Genomic DNA, 20,820 nt, shown 5'->3' with positions numbered 1-20,820 from the left:
CCATCCGGGTCCTGAGGCAGCAAAACAGCCCCAAACCATGATACTCCCACCACCACAATGTTTCACAGTTGGGATGATGTTCTTATGTTGGAATGCAGTTTGATTTTCGCCAAACATAACGTTTCTCAATCAAGCCAAAAAGTTGCACTTTCGACTCATCTGTCCACAGAACATTCTTCCAACAGCCTTCTGGATTATTCAGGTGGTCTTTGGCAAACTTGAGACGGGCAGCAATGTTCTTATTCAATGTTAACGTCAATGGTGTTGAATTCTCTCCATTTGTACACTATTTGTGTGACAGATGATTGGTGGAGCCCAACATCTTTAGAAATGTTTTTGTAACCCTTTGCAGACCGATGAGCATCAACAACCCTTTTTCTGAGGTCCTCAGAAATCTCTTTTGATCGAGGCATGACAAGCTTCCACAAACCTGTGTGGTGAAGACCAGACTCTGATGGTGACGAACAAAGTTTATGTTTTTCATACCGGGCAGGGCAAACCAAACCCACTCCTGATTGTCATCCCATTGATTGAAACACCTGACTGTAATTATCCCCTTAATTGAGCTGATTAACCTGGAGATTCACACACGTTTTTCGACAAACAAATTGAATGTTGGATCATTTTTCTCAATAAATAAATGAAAAAGTCGATTTTTTGTGTGATATGTGTTTAAGCAGGTTCTCTTTACCTATTATTAGGGATTCAATGAAGATCTGATGACATTTTAGGTCAAATTTATGCAGAAACACCGGTAATTCTAAAGGGTGCACAAACTTTTTCTCTATTTGTATCTTCACATGTTGCTTGTGATGGTCATGTCAGTTGGCGTCGGCAGACAGGTATACCGATGGATGGAGTGAACGGAACTTTGAATGAGGTATGCGTACTGCATTGGAAAGCGAGGAGAAACTGACGTTTTGGGTGTTGATCCATCATCGGTGCAAAAGAGCACATCAAGGCTCTTTTGCTGTGGCGAAGGGTTAACACCTGAAACGCCAGGTTCTCCTTGCTTTCCACTGCAGTTGTCATATTTCGATCAGCGTTCTGTTGATTCCATCCCTTAATTCTGTTGCGGATCTCCCAAAGCCCGTTCCCGTTACAAAGGGGGGTTTAAACCCCTTTTTCCCCCCTGGGTCTTCGGGTCCGCGAGGCCAAATCGCCACTTCCGGGCAAACGTGAAAAAGGGTATCGGGACAAATTCGCACGTACCTTTAACCCACGCTGCCACGAAAGGGGGGAACGAACCTCGCACAAGCCACGCTTAATCGAGTATGCCCGAGCGGTATGCGTATCACGTGACTCGTGCTGTTACTTTATTGGAACCCGATTCGAGCGATTCTATTCGTACCATGCGAAGCCAATGGATGGAAGGGACAGGATGGTCAAATCAGAGGAAGAACACGATTTATTTACACTGTACAATGATTCAGAATGAAGGAGGAAAGGGAACACAGAGCAGAGCTCAATCAATCTTATTTAATCCCAGACACGGGCCCACTCATGCACACGGGGAGAAGAAGAGAAGAATGTTTGCGCGCTTCGCCATCGGTCGCTCCGGGACAGCTCGCCGGGCGTAGCTCTCTGATGTTCGCGGCATGTACGCAGGCGAAGGCAGGCAGGAGGAAATCACGCGTCTGTGGCCCGGCGCGGGTCATCCTCTCGAGCACGCGATTAATACAGTGCAGAGCGCAGGGCACGGGGAAAGTTTGTGTACAATAGACAATTCAATTCGCTCATTCTGCAGCTCCACTCGCGTTCTCAAGCTCAACCCAACTCACTCTCACGGGGAACTGTAACTCGTCTCACAGGGAACTGTAACTTGCACACGACTCTGACCGAGAACTTCTCTTACTCAACTGCTGAGGACTCAACTCGTACTCATCTCAGCTCAACTTCTCACCTCCTCTCAACTCACCGGGAACTCTCCTCTTTCTCAACTGCCCGGGAACTGTACTCTTTCTCGACTCACGTCTCATCTGTCATGTGGGGACTCGGAGCAGGGTTATATGGCTCCGCCCTGGCCCGACTCGAATGTTCCAAACCCCGCCTCTGGTCGTCGTGGTTAGTCACTCCCCTCGAGCCCTGATTGGCGGCTCGTGCTTACCGACCACTCCTCCTGCCGCGCCTCCCTTCGGCCTCGGTAGACTTGTTCAGGCCTGCCACGTCGCATTTCAGCACCAAAAGCACACCTAAGCTCACTGGCCTACTCAACGCAAAACTAAACACAGGAAAGAACTACGCTTACATTCACTAAGAAATAACTGAACTATCGCGAGGCTTCATGTTGTGGTGCGTCTACCTACGAGGGGGAATTAACCTTTATTCCAAAACCACAACAATACATTCACGTTGCATGCATGGCGTGGCATTGAACTGCACAGCATGTACACAAGGTGTACATTGAACAGAACATTGTACATATCGTACACGTGTCATTTTCTAATTTCTGGAGTTTAATGACGGTAATGGTCCTAGAGTGCAGTAATGGTCCTAGAGTGCGGTAATGGTCCTCGAGTGTGGTAATGGTCCGAGAGTGTGTTGTTTATCACTTTCAGTGAGTACTTTACATCATGAGTGTTTTGTCTTTCTTTTGTTTCGAACCAGAGTCTACACCATCCTGGCGTGGTTTATCTTGAGAGCATGTTTGAAACACCAGAACGAATTTTTGTTGTCATGGAGAAGTTGCACAGTGACATGCTCGAGATGATCCTGTCCAGCGAGAAAGGCCGGCTTCCCGAGCGCATCACCAAGTTCCTAATCTCCCAGGTAAAGGTCTCATTTCCACCCTCTTTCTTTATTTTCTCCTCATCTTCCACGTCCACTTTTTCTTTTCTTTTTTTCTTTTTTTTGTATACAGAATCGAGGCTCGTGAAAGAGCTAACATTTATCAAACAAACAAATCAATCAAACAAGCAAACAAAGTATATAAAAAGGGGAGCGGTAGACAAGATGGGGAGAGAAGGGGAGGAAGCACACAAACACAACATTTGAGAGGAGGGACATCGGGAGATGTGTGGGAGGGAGAGGGCTTGGGGGGAGGCAGGATAGGTATAAAACGCAAGGACACCAAGGACTTCCAGGAAAGAAGTTGGTATTTCAAAAAAGTGGATTTGGGGTGAAATTAGCGGGGGTAGAAAAGATCAAGGTTTTGGATTGGGGAAGATAAGAGATGGTGGTGAACAGCTGTTTTAAAGACCTGGAGGGAGGAGTGGGATTGAAGAGAGTGAGGGAGTTTGTTCCAGAGGTGGGAGAAAAGTGGAATGAAGGAGTGAAGGTGAACAGAGAGTCTTGATTTTGGCAGTTTAACCATAAGACGGTTGCAGGCAGATCTTGTGCGACCTGTAGGAATATTTGGGGGACAGAGCCCAGAGAGAGCTGGGGGAGCAAGGCCGGAGAGGAGTCGGTAGAAGACGGAAAGACCACCAACCTGCCTGCGGCGAGTAAGTGAAAGGCCCTCTGAGATAGCGTCATCGCGGGAGATTCCAATGATTCTGAACGCTTTGGTTTCAACAGCGTGAAGACGAGCTAGGTGTGAGGCAGGAGCACCAGCCCAGAGGGGAGAGCAGTACTCCATTGAGCTGCGGATGAAAGCCTTGTATGTGGTGAGGAGCTCAGGTGTGCCAAGGAAGGACTTCGCACGCCGGAGGATGCCCAGTCGGCGACTGGCTTTGGAGGCCAGCTTGGAAATGTGGTTTTCCCATGAAAGATCATGGCAGAAAGTGAGACCCAAAAGCTTGAGTGACAGAACTTCTTGGAGAGGATTATTCAGAAAGTAGATGGGAGGGTTGTCCAGTCGGTCTTTTCGGAGAGACATCGTAAGAGTGTGAGATTTGTCAGGATTGAAAGACATGTTCCACTCGTTTGCCCAGTCTGTGATTTTGTCCAGGTCTGCAGAGAGTGAGGCGGCTGCAGACTGCCGATCTGAGGGATGAGGAATGGAGCGGCAGAGAGTGGAGTCATCAGCAAAGAGATAGAGAGGATTTTCAAGAGAGTCAGAGAGCTCATTGATGAAGACCAGAAAAAGCACAAGGCCCAGAACACTGCCTTTGGGAACTCCAGCCTGAGCAGGAATAGGAGATGAGAGAAACCCATTCAGGGCCACACATTGACTACGACTCGAGAGGATGTCCGCCAGCCATGCGTGGAGATTTCCATGGATACCAAAGGAGGAGAGTTTGGTGAGCAGAGCGGGGTGCTTGACCGTATCGAAGGCACGTGATATGTCGAGGGAGACAGCTCAAATTTCCTGTTTGGCATTGAGGACCTCCATCCATTGTTGAGACAGCAGAAGCAGCATGTTCAGAGTAGAGTGGCCTGGTCTGAAACCAAATTGATGATCAGAGATCAAGCCATTGGAGAAGAGGAAAGATTTCATATCCGAAGCAATGATGGATTCCATGACTTTGCTGATAATTGGGAGAAGGCTGATTGGTCTGTAGTTGCTAGGATCTGTTTTTGCACCTTTTTGTGTAAAGCGGTGATGTTGGCTGATTTCCAAGCAGATGGCAGTTGACCTTGAGCAAAAGAGAGTGTGAAGAGAACAGAGAGAGGGAGTGAAAGAGCGGAAGAACAGGATTTTAGGACCCGTGGGCTGATGCCGTCAGGTCCAGTTGCAGAATCAGAGTCGAGGGTTGACAGAAACTTTTCCACCTTGTCAGGAGGAAAGGACACGGAGTCCAGGAGCAGCTGGGTACGACTGGGTACGGTGCGTACAGAGAGGGATGGGTTTGGGACACAAGATTTAGAGGCAAACACAGAGTTGAGGCATTCAGCTTTTTCACGTGCGGAGTCAGCTGTGTCGCCGTTTGAGGTAAGGGAGGGGATGGAGGGGGAACAAACACCAGAAACAGATTTGACCAGATGCCACCAGGATTTGGAAGAGGGAGGTAGATAAGAGAGTTCGGTCTTGAGGACGGAGAGATATTGACCAATATCTTGTTGTTACTTGTCAATATCACTTGCCAATCTTTTCCCATATTTAATCTTAAAGATCTCCCATACTCCTTGTCTTTCGTTTTGGTTATTTCACTACAAGTTCTGACATCACCCGAAAAGGTTGCATTTTGTATTGTCCACACGATTTTTACCCTCGGCAGAGCAGAGGTTATAACATATGGGTTTGTTTGTTACTTGGGGGAAAAAAAATGTTTTTGACAAGTATGTTGATCATTCCAGTTTGTGTGTGTGTTTGTCTGTTTGGTGTTTGTGTTTGTGTGTGTGATTGTTACTTTTCAAAAAGTTTTGTTTTTTTGCACGTATGTTGATCACTCTGGTTTGTGTGTGTTTGTTTGTGTGTTTGTGTGTTTGTCTGTCCACTCACTTATACTTGCTTACAGGTTACAGTTTTTAACCGATATTCACAAAACTTCACCAAACGGTAGAGTTCGTGGTCCGACAAAATCATATATATTTTTGAGGTCAAAAGGTCAACATAGGCCAAAGGTCAACCACTTTTCTTCAAAATTTCTAAAATCCTCAATTTTTATCTGATTGACTTGAAATTTGAATCGGATTTACATATCAGCTAACTAAATTCAACCACGAACTATTTTTTAGATCAACATAGGCCAAAAGGTCAACATAGGCCAAAGGTCTACCACTTTTTTCACATTTCTAAAATCCTCAATTTTCATCCGATTAAGTTAACCTTTGAATACGATTTGCATATCAGGTCAATGAATTCAACCACTAATTATTTTTGAGGTCAAAAGGATGCTCTACTGAATGCCATTCTACTTTGTTCTGTTTTGCCAAGTGTCGCTATATGAGTGATTTTTCATTTGTTCTTGTTTTCTTTGTCTATCTGTCCGTTTGCCCACACAGAACGTGAGTGTGGTTTTCTCTGTGACCGTTTGGTCTGATTGCCAAGTAAATTTTATCATAGGAGCAACGCATGGAGGTTTATTCAGGGAACACCACTCGGTCCAAGGCCCAGCTGCCAATAAACCATGCGCATGCGCAAAACCCCAGTGCAATGGGAGGAGCAATCGCAAACCACAACAACAACAACAATATTAATAATAATAATAATAATAATAATAATAATAATAATGGTGCATCTCCTCCTGTAGAATATTTTTTAATGATAATAATGACGCCATAAGTCACGTGGTGCGAGTGTGGAAGGCACCCGACTCCCCACCAGGAATAAGCACCTTGTCGAGCTCGGACAGTTTACAAAATATTTAATAAGAGTACATGCATGGAAGAAATATGATTGGCGTGTAAGCGAGTAACACCACTGCAGTGATACAGTCACATCAATGCCCTCACAGCAATCCACAATTTCTTAAAAGCTATGGCCAGTACCCTGTTTATATACTTTTCCAGCGCACACCCAGCACACAAAGGAATTCTGAACAAGAAGCTGAGCCTCACGAAGGAACAGCTCATTCTCACGGGAAACTATTACTGGCTTATACACAACAGCGGACAGGCCAAGATAAGATTCAGTCATGCCTCTGCATTAATGACCTGTGCCAAGTTAAGTTGCATTGAGAAGAAATGTTTGCCCAAGGTCGGCCAAGGGATTCAAGGGGTAGTTAGCTAAACAGTTCCCAAGCCAGAAGGCCAGCAGTTTGCTAAACAACCAGAAAGTTCTGTCTCAGAAATAACGCAGTGTTTGCACCGTGGACCACTGCTGCTGCCCTCAGGATATTACTTTGCATGAAATCCCTGACAAGGGTGTCATCTTGGAAAAACCGAAAAACTTTGCACCTCAAGATCTCCGAAACCGCTCCATGGGAAAAAACTGAAATATGGCTCATTGTCAAGAACTCCTCGTAGGGAACAACATATTTTCATGATGATGTCCTCGGTGTATTCATTATTTGTATAAAACTGTCTTGATCCGATCAAGACAGTTTTATACAGATACTTGATCTGATCTCGATACAGATACTTGATGTAAAACACTTGATCCGACCATTTTTTTTTGTTTGTTTTGTTTACAAGATTGAGGCTCGTGTGAGAGCTAAAAAGCTTTAAATTTATTGTGCATGATCAACACAAAAATTGTATGGGAGAATTAAATTGATGGTGTCATCGGTCACGTGGTTCGGCAGCCATATTGGATTGAACATAAATCCATGTCATCAATAAACAACACAAACACAGGAGCTAATAAATACCCCCACAAAATACAAACGCGTCTTCATGAGGGTCTGCAATCTCCGATTACTCTTTCTTGTTTTTTTGGATGTTTTATACAGATTTTTTGGATGTTTCCAATTATTTTGGATGTTTTATACAGATTCTAATAGCCTTGAAGCACCTGCATTTCAAGAACATTGTGCACTGTGACTTGAAGCCCGAGAATGTTCTACTTGCCTCTTCCGAATCCTTTCCCCAGGTACGAAAACTTTGTAAACATTTTTTTATATATACTAGGTTGAGGTTCGTATAAGAGCTAACACATGGAAAATATAATAAGGGGAGCAGGACTTAAGAGGGGGACAGAGAGGGAAGCACAACAACACTCGGGAACTTTCAGGGACTTTCAAGAAAGGAAACAGGGAATTTGAAAATGATGGGTTTGGGGTGGATTATCGGGGCAGAATAAATAAAGACAAAGGATTTGAATGGGGGAAGATAAGAGATGGTGGTTAACAGCTGTTGTGAAGACCTGGAGGGAGGAGTGGCATTGAAGAGTGTGGGAGTTTGTTCGAGAGGCGGGAGAAAAGAGGAATGAAAGAGTGAAGGTGATCAGAGAGTCTTGATGTTGGCAATTTCACCAGAAGAGGGTTGCTGGCAGATCTTGTACGTCCTGCAGAAATATTTGGGGGACAGCTGGGGGAGCTAGGCCGGAGAGGAGTCGGTAGACCACCAACCTGACAGCGGTGAGCAAGAGAAAGGCCCTCAGAATCGGCTTCATCGCGTGAGATACCAACGATTCTGAAAGCTTTGGTTTCTACAGCATAAAGCCGAGCTGCAGATTAAAGCTTTGTATGTGGTGAGGAGCCCAGAGGTGCCAAGGAAAGACTTCGCACGACGGAGGATGCCCAGTCGGTGACTGGCTTTGGAGGTCATCTTGGAAATGTAGTTTTCCCAGGAAAGATCATGGCAGACAGTGAAACCCAAAAGTTTGAGTGACAGAACTTCTTCAAGAGGACTGTTGAGAAAGTAGATGGGAGGGTTTTCCAGACGGTCTTTTCAGAGAGATATAGTGAGAGTGTGAGATTTTGTCAGGATTGAAAGACGTATCTTTGACTTGTTTGACCAGTTTGTGATTTTGTCTCGGTCTGCAAAGAGTGAAGAGGCTGCTGTCTGCTCATCTGAGGGTTGAGATATGGAGCAGCAGAGCATGGAGTCATCAACAAAGAGATAGACAGAATTTTCCAGAGAGTCGGAGAGATCATTAATAACCACCGTCGGAGGCCATTTTTCCCCTGCAGAGCAGGGGTTGGCCTTTTTCGGGCACCGTGGTCCCCTTTTTTAAGCAATGTTTTACAGCCGGATGCCCTTCTTGCCGCCAACCCTGTTAGTCACCTCTTGTGACACACATGGAATTACCAGTGAACTGGTACTCAATTTGCTGACCTCGGAAGGATGACAGGCTGAGTCAACCCCCCTGGCATTAATTCAGCGATCGACCAGGATTCAAACCCAGGATCCTAGGATCCCAAGCCACACCCTAACCGCTAAGCCAACACCAGGCTTAGGAGAGATCATTAATGAAGACCAGCAAAAAGCACAGGGCCCAGAACACTGCCTTGAGGAATACCAGCCTGGACAGGAAGAGGAGATGAGAGAATTACATTGAGAGCCACACGTTGGTGAAGACAGGAGAGGAAGTGTGAGCCATGAGTGGAGATTTCCATGGATACCATAAGAGGAGAGTTTGGTGAGCAGGGTGGGGTGCCAGACCGCATCAAAGGCACACGATATGTCAAGGGAGACAGCTCTGATTTCCTATTTGGCATTGAGGGCCTCCATCCATTGTTGAGACAGCAGAAGCAACACGTCCAGAGTAAAGTGACCTGGTCTGAACCCAAAATGATGATCCGAGATCAAGCCATTGGAGAAGAGGAAGGATTTGATATCCAAAGCAATGATGGATTCCATGACTTTGCTGATAATTGGGAGCAGGCTGATTGGTCTGTAGTTGGAAGGATCTGTTTTTGCACCGTTTTTGTGTAAAGCGGTAATGTTTGCTGATTTCCAAGTAGATCGCAGATGACCTTGAGCAAAAGAGAGGATGAAGAGAACAGAGAGAGAGGGTGTGATAGAGCGGCAGAGCAGGATTTTAGGACCCTTGGGCTGATGCTTTCTGGTCCAGTTGCAGAATCTGAGTCGAGGTTTGACAGAAACTTTTCCACCTTGTCAGGAAAGAAGGACACAGAGTCCAGGAGCAGCTGGGTTAGACTTGGTAAGGTGGGTAAGTAAGGTACTTGGTAAGATAAGTAAGGTAGGTAAGGTAAGTAAGGTAAGTACTTGGTAAGGTCCACCCTCTCAAGCGATGGGTTTGGTACACAATATTTTGAGGCAAACACAGAGTTGAGGCATTCAGCTTTTTCACGTGCGGTGTCACCTGTGTAGCCGTTTGAGGTAAGGGGGGGGATAGAGGGGGAACAAACACCAGAAGCAGACTTGACCAGACGCCACCAGGATTTAGAGGGGGGAGACAGGTTTGAGAGTTCAGTCTTGAGAGTAGAGAGATATGGTTTCCTGGCTCTCCTGAGGATAGACACACACACATGTTCTGAGCTTTGTGGAAGGAACTCACATTGTTTTTAGTTGGATTTGCCTTCCATGAGGAAGGGCAACTGTCTCACCACAAGCTTCACTGTATGAGTTGATGTCAGAGGCAGTAGAGATGGAAGACCAGTCCAGATGATTGATTGCTGCTTGAAGACCGTGCCAGTCGGTCGACCTGAGTGAAATGCCAGACTCGTCGGCGCTGAGGAGGCTCTCTGAGAATGGCCAGAGAGATGTCCACTTTAACAAGCACATGATCAGATGAAGTGATTGGAGCAGAGGAAGAGCAGCAGACATTTGCAGGGAAGTTAGTCATAACCAAGTCCAGAAGAGATTATGTCCCGTTGACTGAGATCCGGGTCGGAAAATTGACAGATTTATCAGTCCCAATGAGTCGCAGAAGTCCTTTGCTGAGGTGCCGTGGCTGGTGAGAGGTACCCACACCCATTTATCTGGCATGATGACAATTCAAATCACCACATACGGGGAAGAGAGAGTTGGGATGAGTGGATAGAAGTTGGTCCATGTTGTCAGGCAGGGAGATGTAAATGGAGTCATCACTGTTTGTAGGATAGTGCAGAACACGTATGAGCAGAAGGTGGGAGCGGAGAGGAAGCCGTAGCCAGAGGTACTCCTGGGGGTTGGGTGGAGAGAGGGCAGTGCAAGGAGAGTGAGGAAGAAAGTTTTTGATAAAGATAGCCACCCCACCACCAGGACGAGGCTCAGGTCTATCATACTGGAGGAGGGAGTAACCAGGGATAGATACAAAGGAGTCGGAGACGTCTTGAAGGAGGAAAGTTTCTGTTAAGTAGATTATGTCTGGTTCGTCAAAAGCAACCTGTCTGGAGAGGTCAGCCAGGTTTGAGCATAGCCCCAGATTTTATAGATCCATACCATTAATGAAGAAGGAGGGTACAAGAAGGAGCTTTGGGTACAATAAATGGGAGGGGAGGAGGGTGAGAGTAAGAAAAGGTAGGGAGAGCTGTTGATAGTGCGTCAGAGATTGCAGAAAGGCTATGTGAACGGGCAGGATGAGGAGAAGGAGGACAGAAGGTAGGTGTTTATGGGATGAGGGACAGTGAGGAGAAATACGAGAGGGTGGGGGTCGAGGGAAGTGGAAGATTAGAGGGGGAGGAGTAGGCGGAATGAGTTGGAAGAGAGACGGAGGGGGGGAGGCAGCTTTGTGGAGGAATGGTGGGAGGGGAGATTTGAAGGGGAGGGGTGAGGGGGGAGATTTAAAGGGAGGGGTATGCGGCAATTGGTGATGAAATGGGGTAGGAGGAAATAGAGGGAGGGGACATGGAGTGGGATGCTGGTAAGAGATAGGGTTGGTAGGATAAGGACAAGTGGAAGTAGAGGAGAGAACAGACAGTTAAGGGATTGAGTACCACAATGATCCCTGTGTGTACCCCGATTTAGAATAGGTACACCGTATCCCTGCACATCGAAAGAGATGACTAAGGGTTGGCGTCAGGAAGGGCATCTGGCCATAAAACATTGCATCAAACAGGGAATCATGATCGTCATGGGGCCTGCAAGGCTAACCCTCGCTCTAGTGGGGAAAATGGCCTTAAAACGTTCATTCATTCATTCATACTGAAGTTGTACAAAAGGAACTATTATTGAAATACAAACATCCATAGCAAACTGGGGTTCCTGAGATTTTCAAGTCAAAGATATGTTTGAAAACGTTTGAGGAGGGGTGGAGTAAGGGTGAGTTAAGAAATTGGAGAAATGAAGAACTATAAGACTTAGAATTTTTAGAATCGGAATGATTGAAAGAGCGATTTAGAAAAAGGCTTTTGTACAGGAAGGTACACCGTATCCCTGCGTGTCGTAAGAGGCGACTAAAAGAGTTGGCGTCAGGAAGGGCATCCAGCCATAAAAACATTGCCTCAAAAAGAGAACCATGACAATTACAACGAGATATGGGCAGAGTACAGCCCGAAGTACCCCATGGGGGTCCCCACTCCCTCTCGTCAAAACTAAAGGTGGGGAACCTGATCGAAGCAAGGGTGGAAATCACTCCATTTATGACGACGAAACGTCTGATGCCCGACTTGGAGATCGGTTTCTGAGATTTGGGACGTGGAATGTAGGGACAATGACAGGGAGATCAGGAGAAGTGCTGGAAGTATTGGTCAGAAGAAGAGTGGACATATGTTGTGTGCAGGAGACAAGATGGAAGGGAAGTGGTGTGAGAATGGTGAAGGGTAGGCAGGGACAGAAATACAAGTTTGTGTGGCAAGGGTGCCCAGAAGGCGTGAATGGTGTTGGTGTCCTGTTTTCTGAGGAGTTTGTAGACAGTGTGGTGAGTGTGACTAGAGTGAGTGATAGGTTGATGATGGTGAAAATGATGATTGGAAAGCTCTTGGTGAACGTCATCTCGGGATATGCTCCGCAGGTTGGTCGGAGCGATGAAGAGAAGGACAGGTTCTGGTGTGCAACAGAGAAGCTGATGGAAAACGTGAAAAATAAGGAAGTTGTTGTGGTAGGAGGAGACCTAAATGGACATGTGGGAAGGAGTATGGACGGTTTTCAGGGAGTTCATGGGGGTTACGGATATGGTGTGAGAAATGGAGAAGGTGAAAGGATTTTGGAGTTTGCTGATGGAGCTGATTTGTTGATTTGTAATACTCAGTTCCAGAAAGAGGATAATAAGCTTGTTACATACACGTCAGGTGGGTCGACGACAACCGTTGACTACCTGATGGTGCGTAGGCGAGATAGGGGGCACCTCCAGGACACAAAGGTGATCCCGGGGGAGGAGGCTGTTTCACAGCACCACTTGGTTGTCTGCGACATAAGGTTGAAAGGTGCGAGGAGAGCTCGGCGGGTGAAGTACCAACCGAGAATGAAGGTGTGCAGGTTGAAAGAGGTGACAGTGAGGGAGGCATTAAAAGAGAGGCTGAGTATGGTAGAGGATGATGTGGTTGAGCTTGAAAGTGGTTGGATGTCAATGAAAGAAAATCTGTTGGGAGCCGTTGGTGAGGTATGTGGATGGACAAAAGGACCACGGAGGCACTGGGAAATATGGTAGTGGGATGATGAAGTTGGAAAGAAGATTGACGAGAAGAGGAAGAAGTTCAAGGAGTGGCAGAAGGCGAAGGGTACGGGGGCAGAAAAGGAATAGCATGAAATTTATAAGGCTGCAAAGAAAGAGGTAGCAAAGGTGCAGGAGGCATGTTGGAAAATGTTCGGAGAACGCTTGGATTTGGAAGAGGGTCAGAGAGCGGTATTCAGGATGGCAAAGCACATAGTGAAAGAGAGGTGTGATGTGATGGGGGTGAGTTGCTTGAAGGATGAAGTGGGAGAAATCGTTGTGGACCCAGATGGACTTAAAGGAAGATGGAAGAGATATATGGAAATACTGTTGAATGCAGAGAATGAATGGGATGGCAACATAGAGAGTAACCCAGTTTTAGGACCGGCAGAGAAGATAACCGAGAAGGAAGTTGAGGAAGCGATTAAAGCAATGAAGAGTAGAAAAGCGGGAGGGCCGACGGGAGTTGTGGGAGATATGTTGAAGGCAGCGGGAAATTGGGGTGTGAAGAGAATGACAGAGATCTGTAATCTGGTGGTGAAAGAAGGCCGCATTCCAGTGGATTGGGAACTGAGTACCCTCGTCCCTCGATACAAGGGGAAAGGTGACCCTCTGGAGTGTGGCTCGTATCGAGCGATAAAGTTATTGGAGCATGGAATGAAGGTATTGGAAAGGGTGTTGGAGAGGAGGATAAGGAAGAAAGTGAAGATTGACGAAATGCAGTTTGGATTCATGCCAGGAAGAGGAATGACAGATGCGCTTTTTATTGTGAGGCAGTTGCAGGAGAAGTACATGGAGAAGAGGAAGAAGTTGTTTCTTGGGTTTGTTGATCTGGAGAAAGCATTCGATAGGGTTCCACGTGAAGTAGTGACATGGGCATTGAGGAAGTTAGGAGTGGAGGAATGTTTGATCAGAGTAGTGATGGCAATGTACAAAAGAGCGCGCACAGCTGTAAGGACGAAGGACGGGAACAGTGGTGAGTTTGAGGTGAAGGTGGGAGTGCATCAGGGGTCGGTACTAAGTCCACTACTATTTGTAGCTGTGATGGAGGTGCTGGCTCGGAACATAAAGGAGGGTTTACCGTGGGAGTTGTTGTATGCAGATGATCTGGTGTTGATTGCAGAAAGTATGGATGGACTGAAGGAGAAGATGAACAAGTGGAAGGAATGTATGGAGACGAAAGGTCTGAAAGTGAATTTCGGAAAGACGAAGGTGATGGCAAGTGGTAAAGCATGTGGTGAGGTGGAAAGAACTGGGAAGTGGCCATGTGCTGTGTGCAGGAAGGGTGTCGGAGTGAATTCCATTCAATGTACAATGTGCGCTGAGTGGGTTCATCAAAAATGTAGTGGTTTGAAAGGGTCATTAACCAGTGTGGCAGCTACATTCATGTGTAAGGTGTGCACAGAGGGAGCTGCAGATGGAGGAAATGTTGAGTTGGATCTTGGAGACGGCGTGAAGCTGGAAGGTGTGAAAACATTTTGTTACCGAGGAGACATGCTGAATGGAGAAGGTGGATCAGACTCGGCAACGGTGGCTCGAGTGAGATGTGCATGGAAGACGTTTCGGGAACTGTCTGTCAATTTTACACAATCTGTCAATTTCCCGACCCGGATCTCAGTCAACGGAACATCTTCTCTTCTGGACTTGGTTATGACTAACTTCCCTGAAAATGTCTGCTGCTCTTCTTCTGCTCCAATTGGATCATCTGATCATGTCCTTGTTAAAGTGGACATCTCTCTGACCATCCTCAGGGACGAGGATGGTCAGAGACGCCTGCTCAGCGTCGACGAGTCTGGCATTTCACTCAGGCCAACTCGCACAGTCTTCAAGCAGCCATCAATCATCTGGACTGGTCTCCCATCTCTACCACCTCTGACATCAACTCATCCTGGGAATTCTTCCAAAGTAAATTGCTCTCTCTCATGCACAGATTTATCCCATCTCGTCTTCAGTTGTCATACCCTTCCTCCCGTCCATGGTACACGGAATCTTGTGGTGAGGCTGTTGCCCAGAAACAACTTGCCTTCGTCTCCTGGAAAGCAAATCCAACGGAAGGAAATCTCATTTCCTTTCACAAAGCCCGAAACAAGTGTGTGTCCACCCTCAGGAGAGCCAGGAAACAATATCTCTCCGTTCTCAAGACCGAACTCTCTTATCTGTCTCCCTCTTCCAAATCCTGGTGGCGTCTGGTCAAATCCGTTTCTGGTGTTTGTTCCCCCTCCATCCCCTCCCTTACCTCAAACGGCTACACAGCTGACTCCGCACGTGAAAAAGCTGAATGCCTCAACTCTGTGTTTGCCTCTAAATCTTGTGTCCCAAACCCATCCCTCTCTGTACCCACCATACCCAGTCGTACCCTGCTGCTCCTGGACTCAGTGTCCTTTCCTCCTGACAAGGTGGAAAAGTTTCTGTCAACCCTCGACTCTGATTCTGCAACTGGACCCGACGGCATCAGCCCACGGGTCCTAAAATCCTGCTCTGCTGCTCTATCTCACCCTCTCTCTGTTCTCTTCACCCTCTCTTTTGCTCAAGGTCAACTGCCATCTGCTTGGAAATCAGCCAACATCACCGCTTTGCACAAAAAAGGTGCAAAAACAGATCCTAGCAACTACAGACCAATCAGCCTTCTCCCAATTATCAGCAAAGTCATGGAATCCATCATTGCTTCGGATATGAAATCTTTCCTCTTCTCCAATGGCTTGATCTCTGATCAATTTGGTTTCAGACCAGGTCACTCTACTCTGGACATGCTGCTTCTGCTGTCTCAACAATGGATGGAGGTCCTCAATGCCAAACAGGAAATTAGAGCTGTCTCCCTCGACATATCACGTGCCTTCGACACAGTCTGGCACCCTGCTCTGCTCACCAAACTCTCCTCCTTTGGTATCCATGGAAATCTCCACGCATGGCTGGCGGACTTCCTCTCGAGTCGTCGTCAACGTGTGGCCCTGAATGGGTTTCTCTCATCTCCTCTTCCTGTTCAGGCTGGAGTTCCCCAAGGCAGTGTTCTGGGCCCCGTGCTTTTTCTGGTCTTCATCAATGATCTCTCTGACTCTCTTGAAAATCCTCTCTATCTCTTTGCTGATGACTCCACTCTCTGCCGCTCCATTCCTCTTCCCTCAGATCGGCAGTCTGCAGCCTCCTCACTCTCTGAAGACTTGGACAAAATCACAGACTGGTCAAACAAGTGGAACATGTCTTTCAATCCTGACAAATCTCACACTCTTACTATGTCTCTCCGAAAAGATCGACTGGACAACCCTCCCATCTACTTTCTCAACAATCCTCTCCAAGAAGTTCTGTCGCTCAAGCTTTTGGGTCTCACTGTCTGCCATGATCTTTCTTGGGAAAACCACATTTCCAAGCTGGCCTCCAAAGCCAGTCGCCGACTGGGCATCCTCCGTCGTGCGAAGTCCTTCCTCGGCACACCTGAGCTCCTCACCACATACAAGGCTTTCATCCGCAGCTCAATGGAATACTGTTCTCCCCTATGGGCCGGTGCTCCTGCCTCACACCTAGCTCGGCTTCACGCTGTTGAAACCAAAGCTTTCAGAATTATTGGAATCTCCCGCGATGAAGCTATCTCTGAGGGCCTTTCACTCACTCACCGCAGGCAGGTAGGTGGTCTTTCTGTCTTCTACCGACTCCTCTCCGGCCTTGCACCCCCAGCTCTCTCTGTGCTCTGTCCCCCAAATATTCCTACAGGTCGCACAAGATCTGCCAGCAACCCTCTGATGGTTAAACTGCCGAAATCTCGGCTCTCTGCTCACCTTCACTCTTTCATACCTCTTTTCTCCCGCCTCTGGAACAAACTCCCTCACTCCCTTCAATCCCACTCCTCCCTCCAGGTCTTTAAAACAGCTGTTCACCACCATCTCTTATCTTCCCCCATCCAAAACATTGATCTTTTCTACCCCCGCTAATTCACCCCAGATCCACCTTGTTTGAAATTCCAACTTCTTTCCTGGAAGTCCTGGCAGTGTCCATATGTTTTCTACCTCTCCCACCACCCCCTTCCCATGCCCCCCCCCCCCCCCCAAAGCCCTCGCCCTCTCTCAGATCTCTCGATGTCTCCATGTCTCTCGGTCCCTGCTCTCAAATGTTGTGTTTGTGTCCTTCCCCCTCTCTCCCCATCTTGTCTACCGCTCCCGATGTTATATGTTTTATGTGTCGGTTTGTCTTTCTGTGTGATTAATGTTCGCTCTTTCACGAGCCTCGATCTTGTATGCCAAAAAAAAAAAAAAAAAAAAAAAAAACGATTGGCATGCTGATGAGGAGAGGAGTGTCGTTGAAGCTGAAGGGAAAGGTGTGTGCTGCATGTGTGAGAAGTGTTATGATTTATGGGAGCGAGACAAGGGTAATGAACGTAGAGCAGTAACTAAGGTTGGAAAGGGTGGAAATGCGAATGGTTCGGTGGATGTGTGGAGTATCGTTGAGAGAGAGGAAGCCAAAAGATGAATTGTGAAAGATGATGGGAATAGAGCCTGTGATTGATGCTGTGAAGAGAAACAGGTTGAGATGGTTTGGTCATGTGTTGAGGAAGGATGAAAGTGACTGGTTGAGAATAATGATCGAAATGAATGTAGAAGGAAGTAGAGGACGGGGAAGACCGAGAAAGACTTGGCTAAACATGGTCGAAGAAGAAATGCGGGCAAGGAGGTTAACAAGGAGAGATGCAGAAAATAGGGCAAAATGCAGAACATTGTCATGGGGACCGCAAGGCTAACCCCCGCCCTTGCAGGGAAAATGGCCTTTTAAAATGCCTGTTGTTGTTGTTGTACAGGAAGACGTGTGAATTGTAATGGAATAGAGAATGCAATACGGGAGAAAACGGAAGTTGAAACATTTTAAAACAAAAACCGTGAAGGTATTCACCGTCTGGGTATTCCGAAATGAGGACAGGGAAGCAAGGAGGACGAAGATTGTCGACAGAGGTTCAAAAAGGAGGAAAGAGAAGAATAAAACTAAATTTACAAGCCAGGTTTAGCATAGCGCAAAGGAAACGTCGAGGTGTATTTAAGCACTTGGTTAATACGGTAGGAGGGAAACCTTTTTATTTGAAGGTTCGGTGAAAGCAGGGTAGAGTAAAAAGAGAAAGGTTGAAAGAGATCATGAAGGGGTATGGTGAATAGTTCACGAACAGAGTGGGATGAAAATGTGAAATCGGCAAGATGGAGGAAGGGGAGACAAGGAAGGGAAGAGACAATACGTGGTCAAGCGGCGGTGCGCTGTGAGGAGGATTTATTTTTTATTTAATATTTAAGACATTAAACATAGGGTATGTAGTTGGGAGGTGAAAATGAAGGGACTGAAGGTAGTACAGAGAAAGGACAAATAAAAAACGACCGTGGACACAACGAGGAAAACAGTTAGGCTTCAAATAACCTGGTACAAAAAGCAACGAATACTCACCAATTTGCATGAATTTTAAAACAAAACTGCACTAGAAGCACACAGTGAACACCGATACAGCAAGATAAACAGTAAAAACTCGAGAAAAAATGACCGCGAGTACTTATCTTTGTGGAACATGGCAGAGACAAAAATTGGCAAGACCGAGCTCAAGGAACCGGAAATCTTTAATTTGTTCGAAATGCTGAATTTTGTTCTCATTACCATTTGGTCAAAGCTTTTTCCTTTCCCAACAACTTTTGCTCCCTCTCGTCTCTCCCCTACTATCTATTTCATGAATGTGCGACTAACCCTGCAGTCCTTTGCCATCAGGTGAAGCTGTGTGACTTTGGCTTTGCTCGTATCATTGGCGAGAAATCTTTCCGGCGCTCCGTGGTGGGAACCCCAGCCTACTTGGCGCCGGAAGTCCTTCGTAGCAAGGGCTACAATCGGTCCCTAGACATGTGGTCTGTGGGTGTCATTGTATATGTGAGTCTTAGTGGTACCTTCCCCTTCAATGAAGATGAGGACATCACAGAACAAATCCAGAATGCTGCATTCATGTATCCTCCAAATCCTTGGCAGGATATTTCACGTGATGGTGAGCAAAGACTCCTGATTTTGTTCGACTACCTATTGTTCGTGGCAAAGTGTGATTTGTTAGATGAAGACGTGTTAGCAAATTGCAGTATAATTTTATTGTTAACTCTACTGAGGCTCAAGGTAAAGGTGGGTTTTCACGGGACACGCGAACGGTTCGCGAAGGATGCGAATGTCGAAAAAATGGCAAAGTCCAACATTCGTATTTTAGGCTCCAAAAGTTCGCCAAACATGCGTGGGGGTTCGGAAGCGTCGTCAATTGTTCGCAGGAGTCGTTTTTTGTTCGGCGGGTATTTCAAAAATGTTTGAAATTTATAGCGAACGTTTCCAGAACGTTTCCGACCCCCGCGCATGTTTGGCGAACTTTTGGAGCCTAAAATACGAATGTTGGACTTTGCCATTTTTTCGACATTCGCATCCTTCGTGAACCGTTCGCGTGTCCCGTGAAAACCCACCTTAAGGAGCAGACTTCTTAGTGTGCTTTTAAGCCTCATTACAAGAATGCAGTGGTTACATTTAGGGGCAAGTCTACTTTTTCCAAAATAGCTTTGTAGAATTATGGAATAATCTTTTGAGTTTATTCGGAGTAACTTTGGAGGCAGTGATTATGTAGATTTAAAAGGATAACTTAATGGGTGCAGTTTTATTTTCCTTTCAAAAGTATTGTTGTTAAATAGCATTGTGTGGATAGTACCATGACATGATTGATAAAATAACGATGTTATTCATAGAGTACTTTCCCTGCGCAGTCAACTTGTTCCGAGCAAACTCTTCTGTTTTTGAACATTTTTTTCCTTTGATCCAATATGGCTGCCAGACCACGTGAGCGATTACATCATAAATGTATATTCCCTAATATAATTGTTGTGTAGATCATGCTCAAGAAATTTCAAACTGATCAGACTAAGCATTGTGCCTGTTGAATTATGATGTCATAATTAAGGCACCAATGATGTCATCGGTAACAACACTTATACCCTATGTGGAGTTCTTTACAATGAGCAATGTTTCAATTTTTTTCCATTGAGCAGTTTTGGAGATATAGAGTTGCAACGTTTTTCGTTTTTTTCCAAGCTGGCACCTGTATCACGTGACCTATGACGTCATAATTATCATTAAAATATTCTACAGGAGGAGGTGCTCCTTTGGTGAAAAGTTCATGTCAATCGGACCAAGAATTGCAGAGAAAAAAAAAATTCATACTGATTGGATGAAGCGTTATACTTGCCGAATTATGATGTCATAATGAAGGCACCGATGACATCATTAATATATCTTACTCCCCATGGGGAGTAGTTGACAATGAGCCATGTTTCCATTTTTTCCATGGAGCAGTTAGAGATATAGAGGTGCAAAGCTTTTCCAAGATGGCGCCCATACCACGTGATGTATGATGTCATAATTATCACTAAAATTATACAGGTGGCGGCACCCCTATGGTGAAAGTTTCGTGTCAAACGGACCAACAATTGCAGAGAAAAAAAATTCATACTGATTGGATCAAGCGTTGTGTACTTGTCAAATTATGTCATAATTAAGGTACCGATGACATCATCATTAAAATATATTATTCCCCATGGGGAGTACTTGGCAACACATGGTTTCAATTCTTTCCATGGAGCGGTTTCAGAGATATAGAAGTGTAACGTTTTTCGATATTTTTCCAAGATGGCCCCTGTATCACGTGACCCATGATGTAATACTTATCATTTAAAATTTCTGCAGAAGGAGGCTCTCCTATGGTCAAAATTTTGTGTCCATCAGACTAACAGTTGCAGCAGCGATTTTTTTTTTCTTTTTTCATACTGATGAGATCAAGCGTTGGACAGCAGCGATGTCAAATTATGACGTCATAATGAAAGCAACAATGACATCATCATCATCATCAACATATCTTATTCCTCATGGGGAGTATTTAACAATGAACCATGTTTCAATTTTTCCATTGAGCAGTTTCGGAGATATAGAGGTGTAACGTTTGTCCAAGGTGGCATCCATAACATGTGACCTATGACGTCATAATTATGAATATTACATTCTACAGGCGGAGGTGCTACTATGGTAAGATTTCATGTCAATCGGACCAA

At 45.9% G+C, this 20,820-nt stretch overlaps 1 protein-coding gene across 1 annotated transcript in view; it reads left to right on the top strand.

Annotated features, from left to right (window-relative positions):
* The window catches only part of LOC137434817 (serine/threonine-protein kinase D1), a gene marked incomplete in the record, with an annotated part of 259,878 nt that overhangs the window by 195,675 nt on the left and 43,383 nt on the right, over positions 1 to 20,820 (top strand). The window contains 3 exon segments of the mRNA XM_078785044.1: positions 2,608 to 2,769; positions 7,256 to 7,354; positions 18,467 to 18,734. Coding sequence (XP_078641170.1) covers positions 2,608 to 2,769; positions 7,256 to 7,354; positions 18,467 to 18,734 — 529 coding nt within the window.

This window comes from Myxine glutinosa, chromosome 9 (genome assembly GCF_964187855.1).
Source record: "Myxine glutinosa chromosome 9, kmMyxGlut1.1, whole genome shotgun sequence".
In the NCBI taxonomy this organism is placed as follows: Eukaryota; Metazoa; Chordata; class Myxini; order Myxiniformes; family Myxinidae; genus Myxine; species Myxine glutinosa.
Note: the sequence above shows the minus strand (reverse complement) of the source record. Positions and strands in the feature narration are given on the sequence as shown.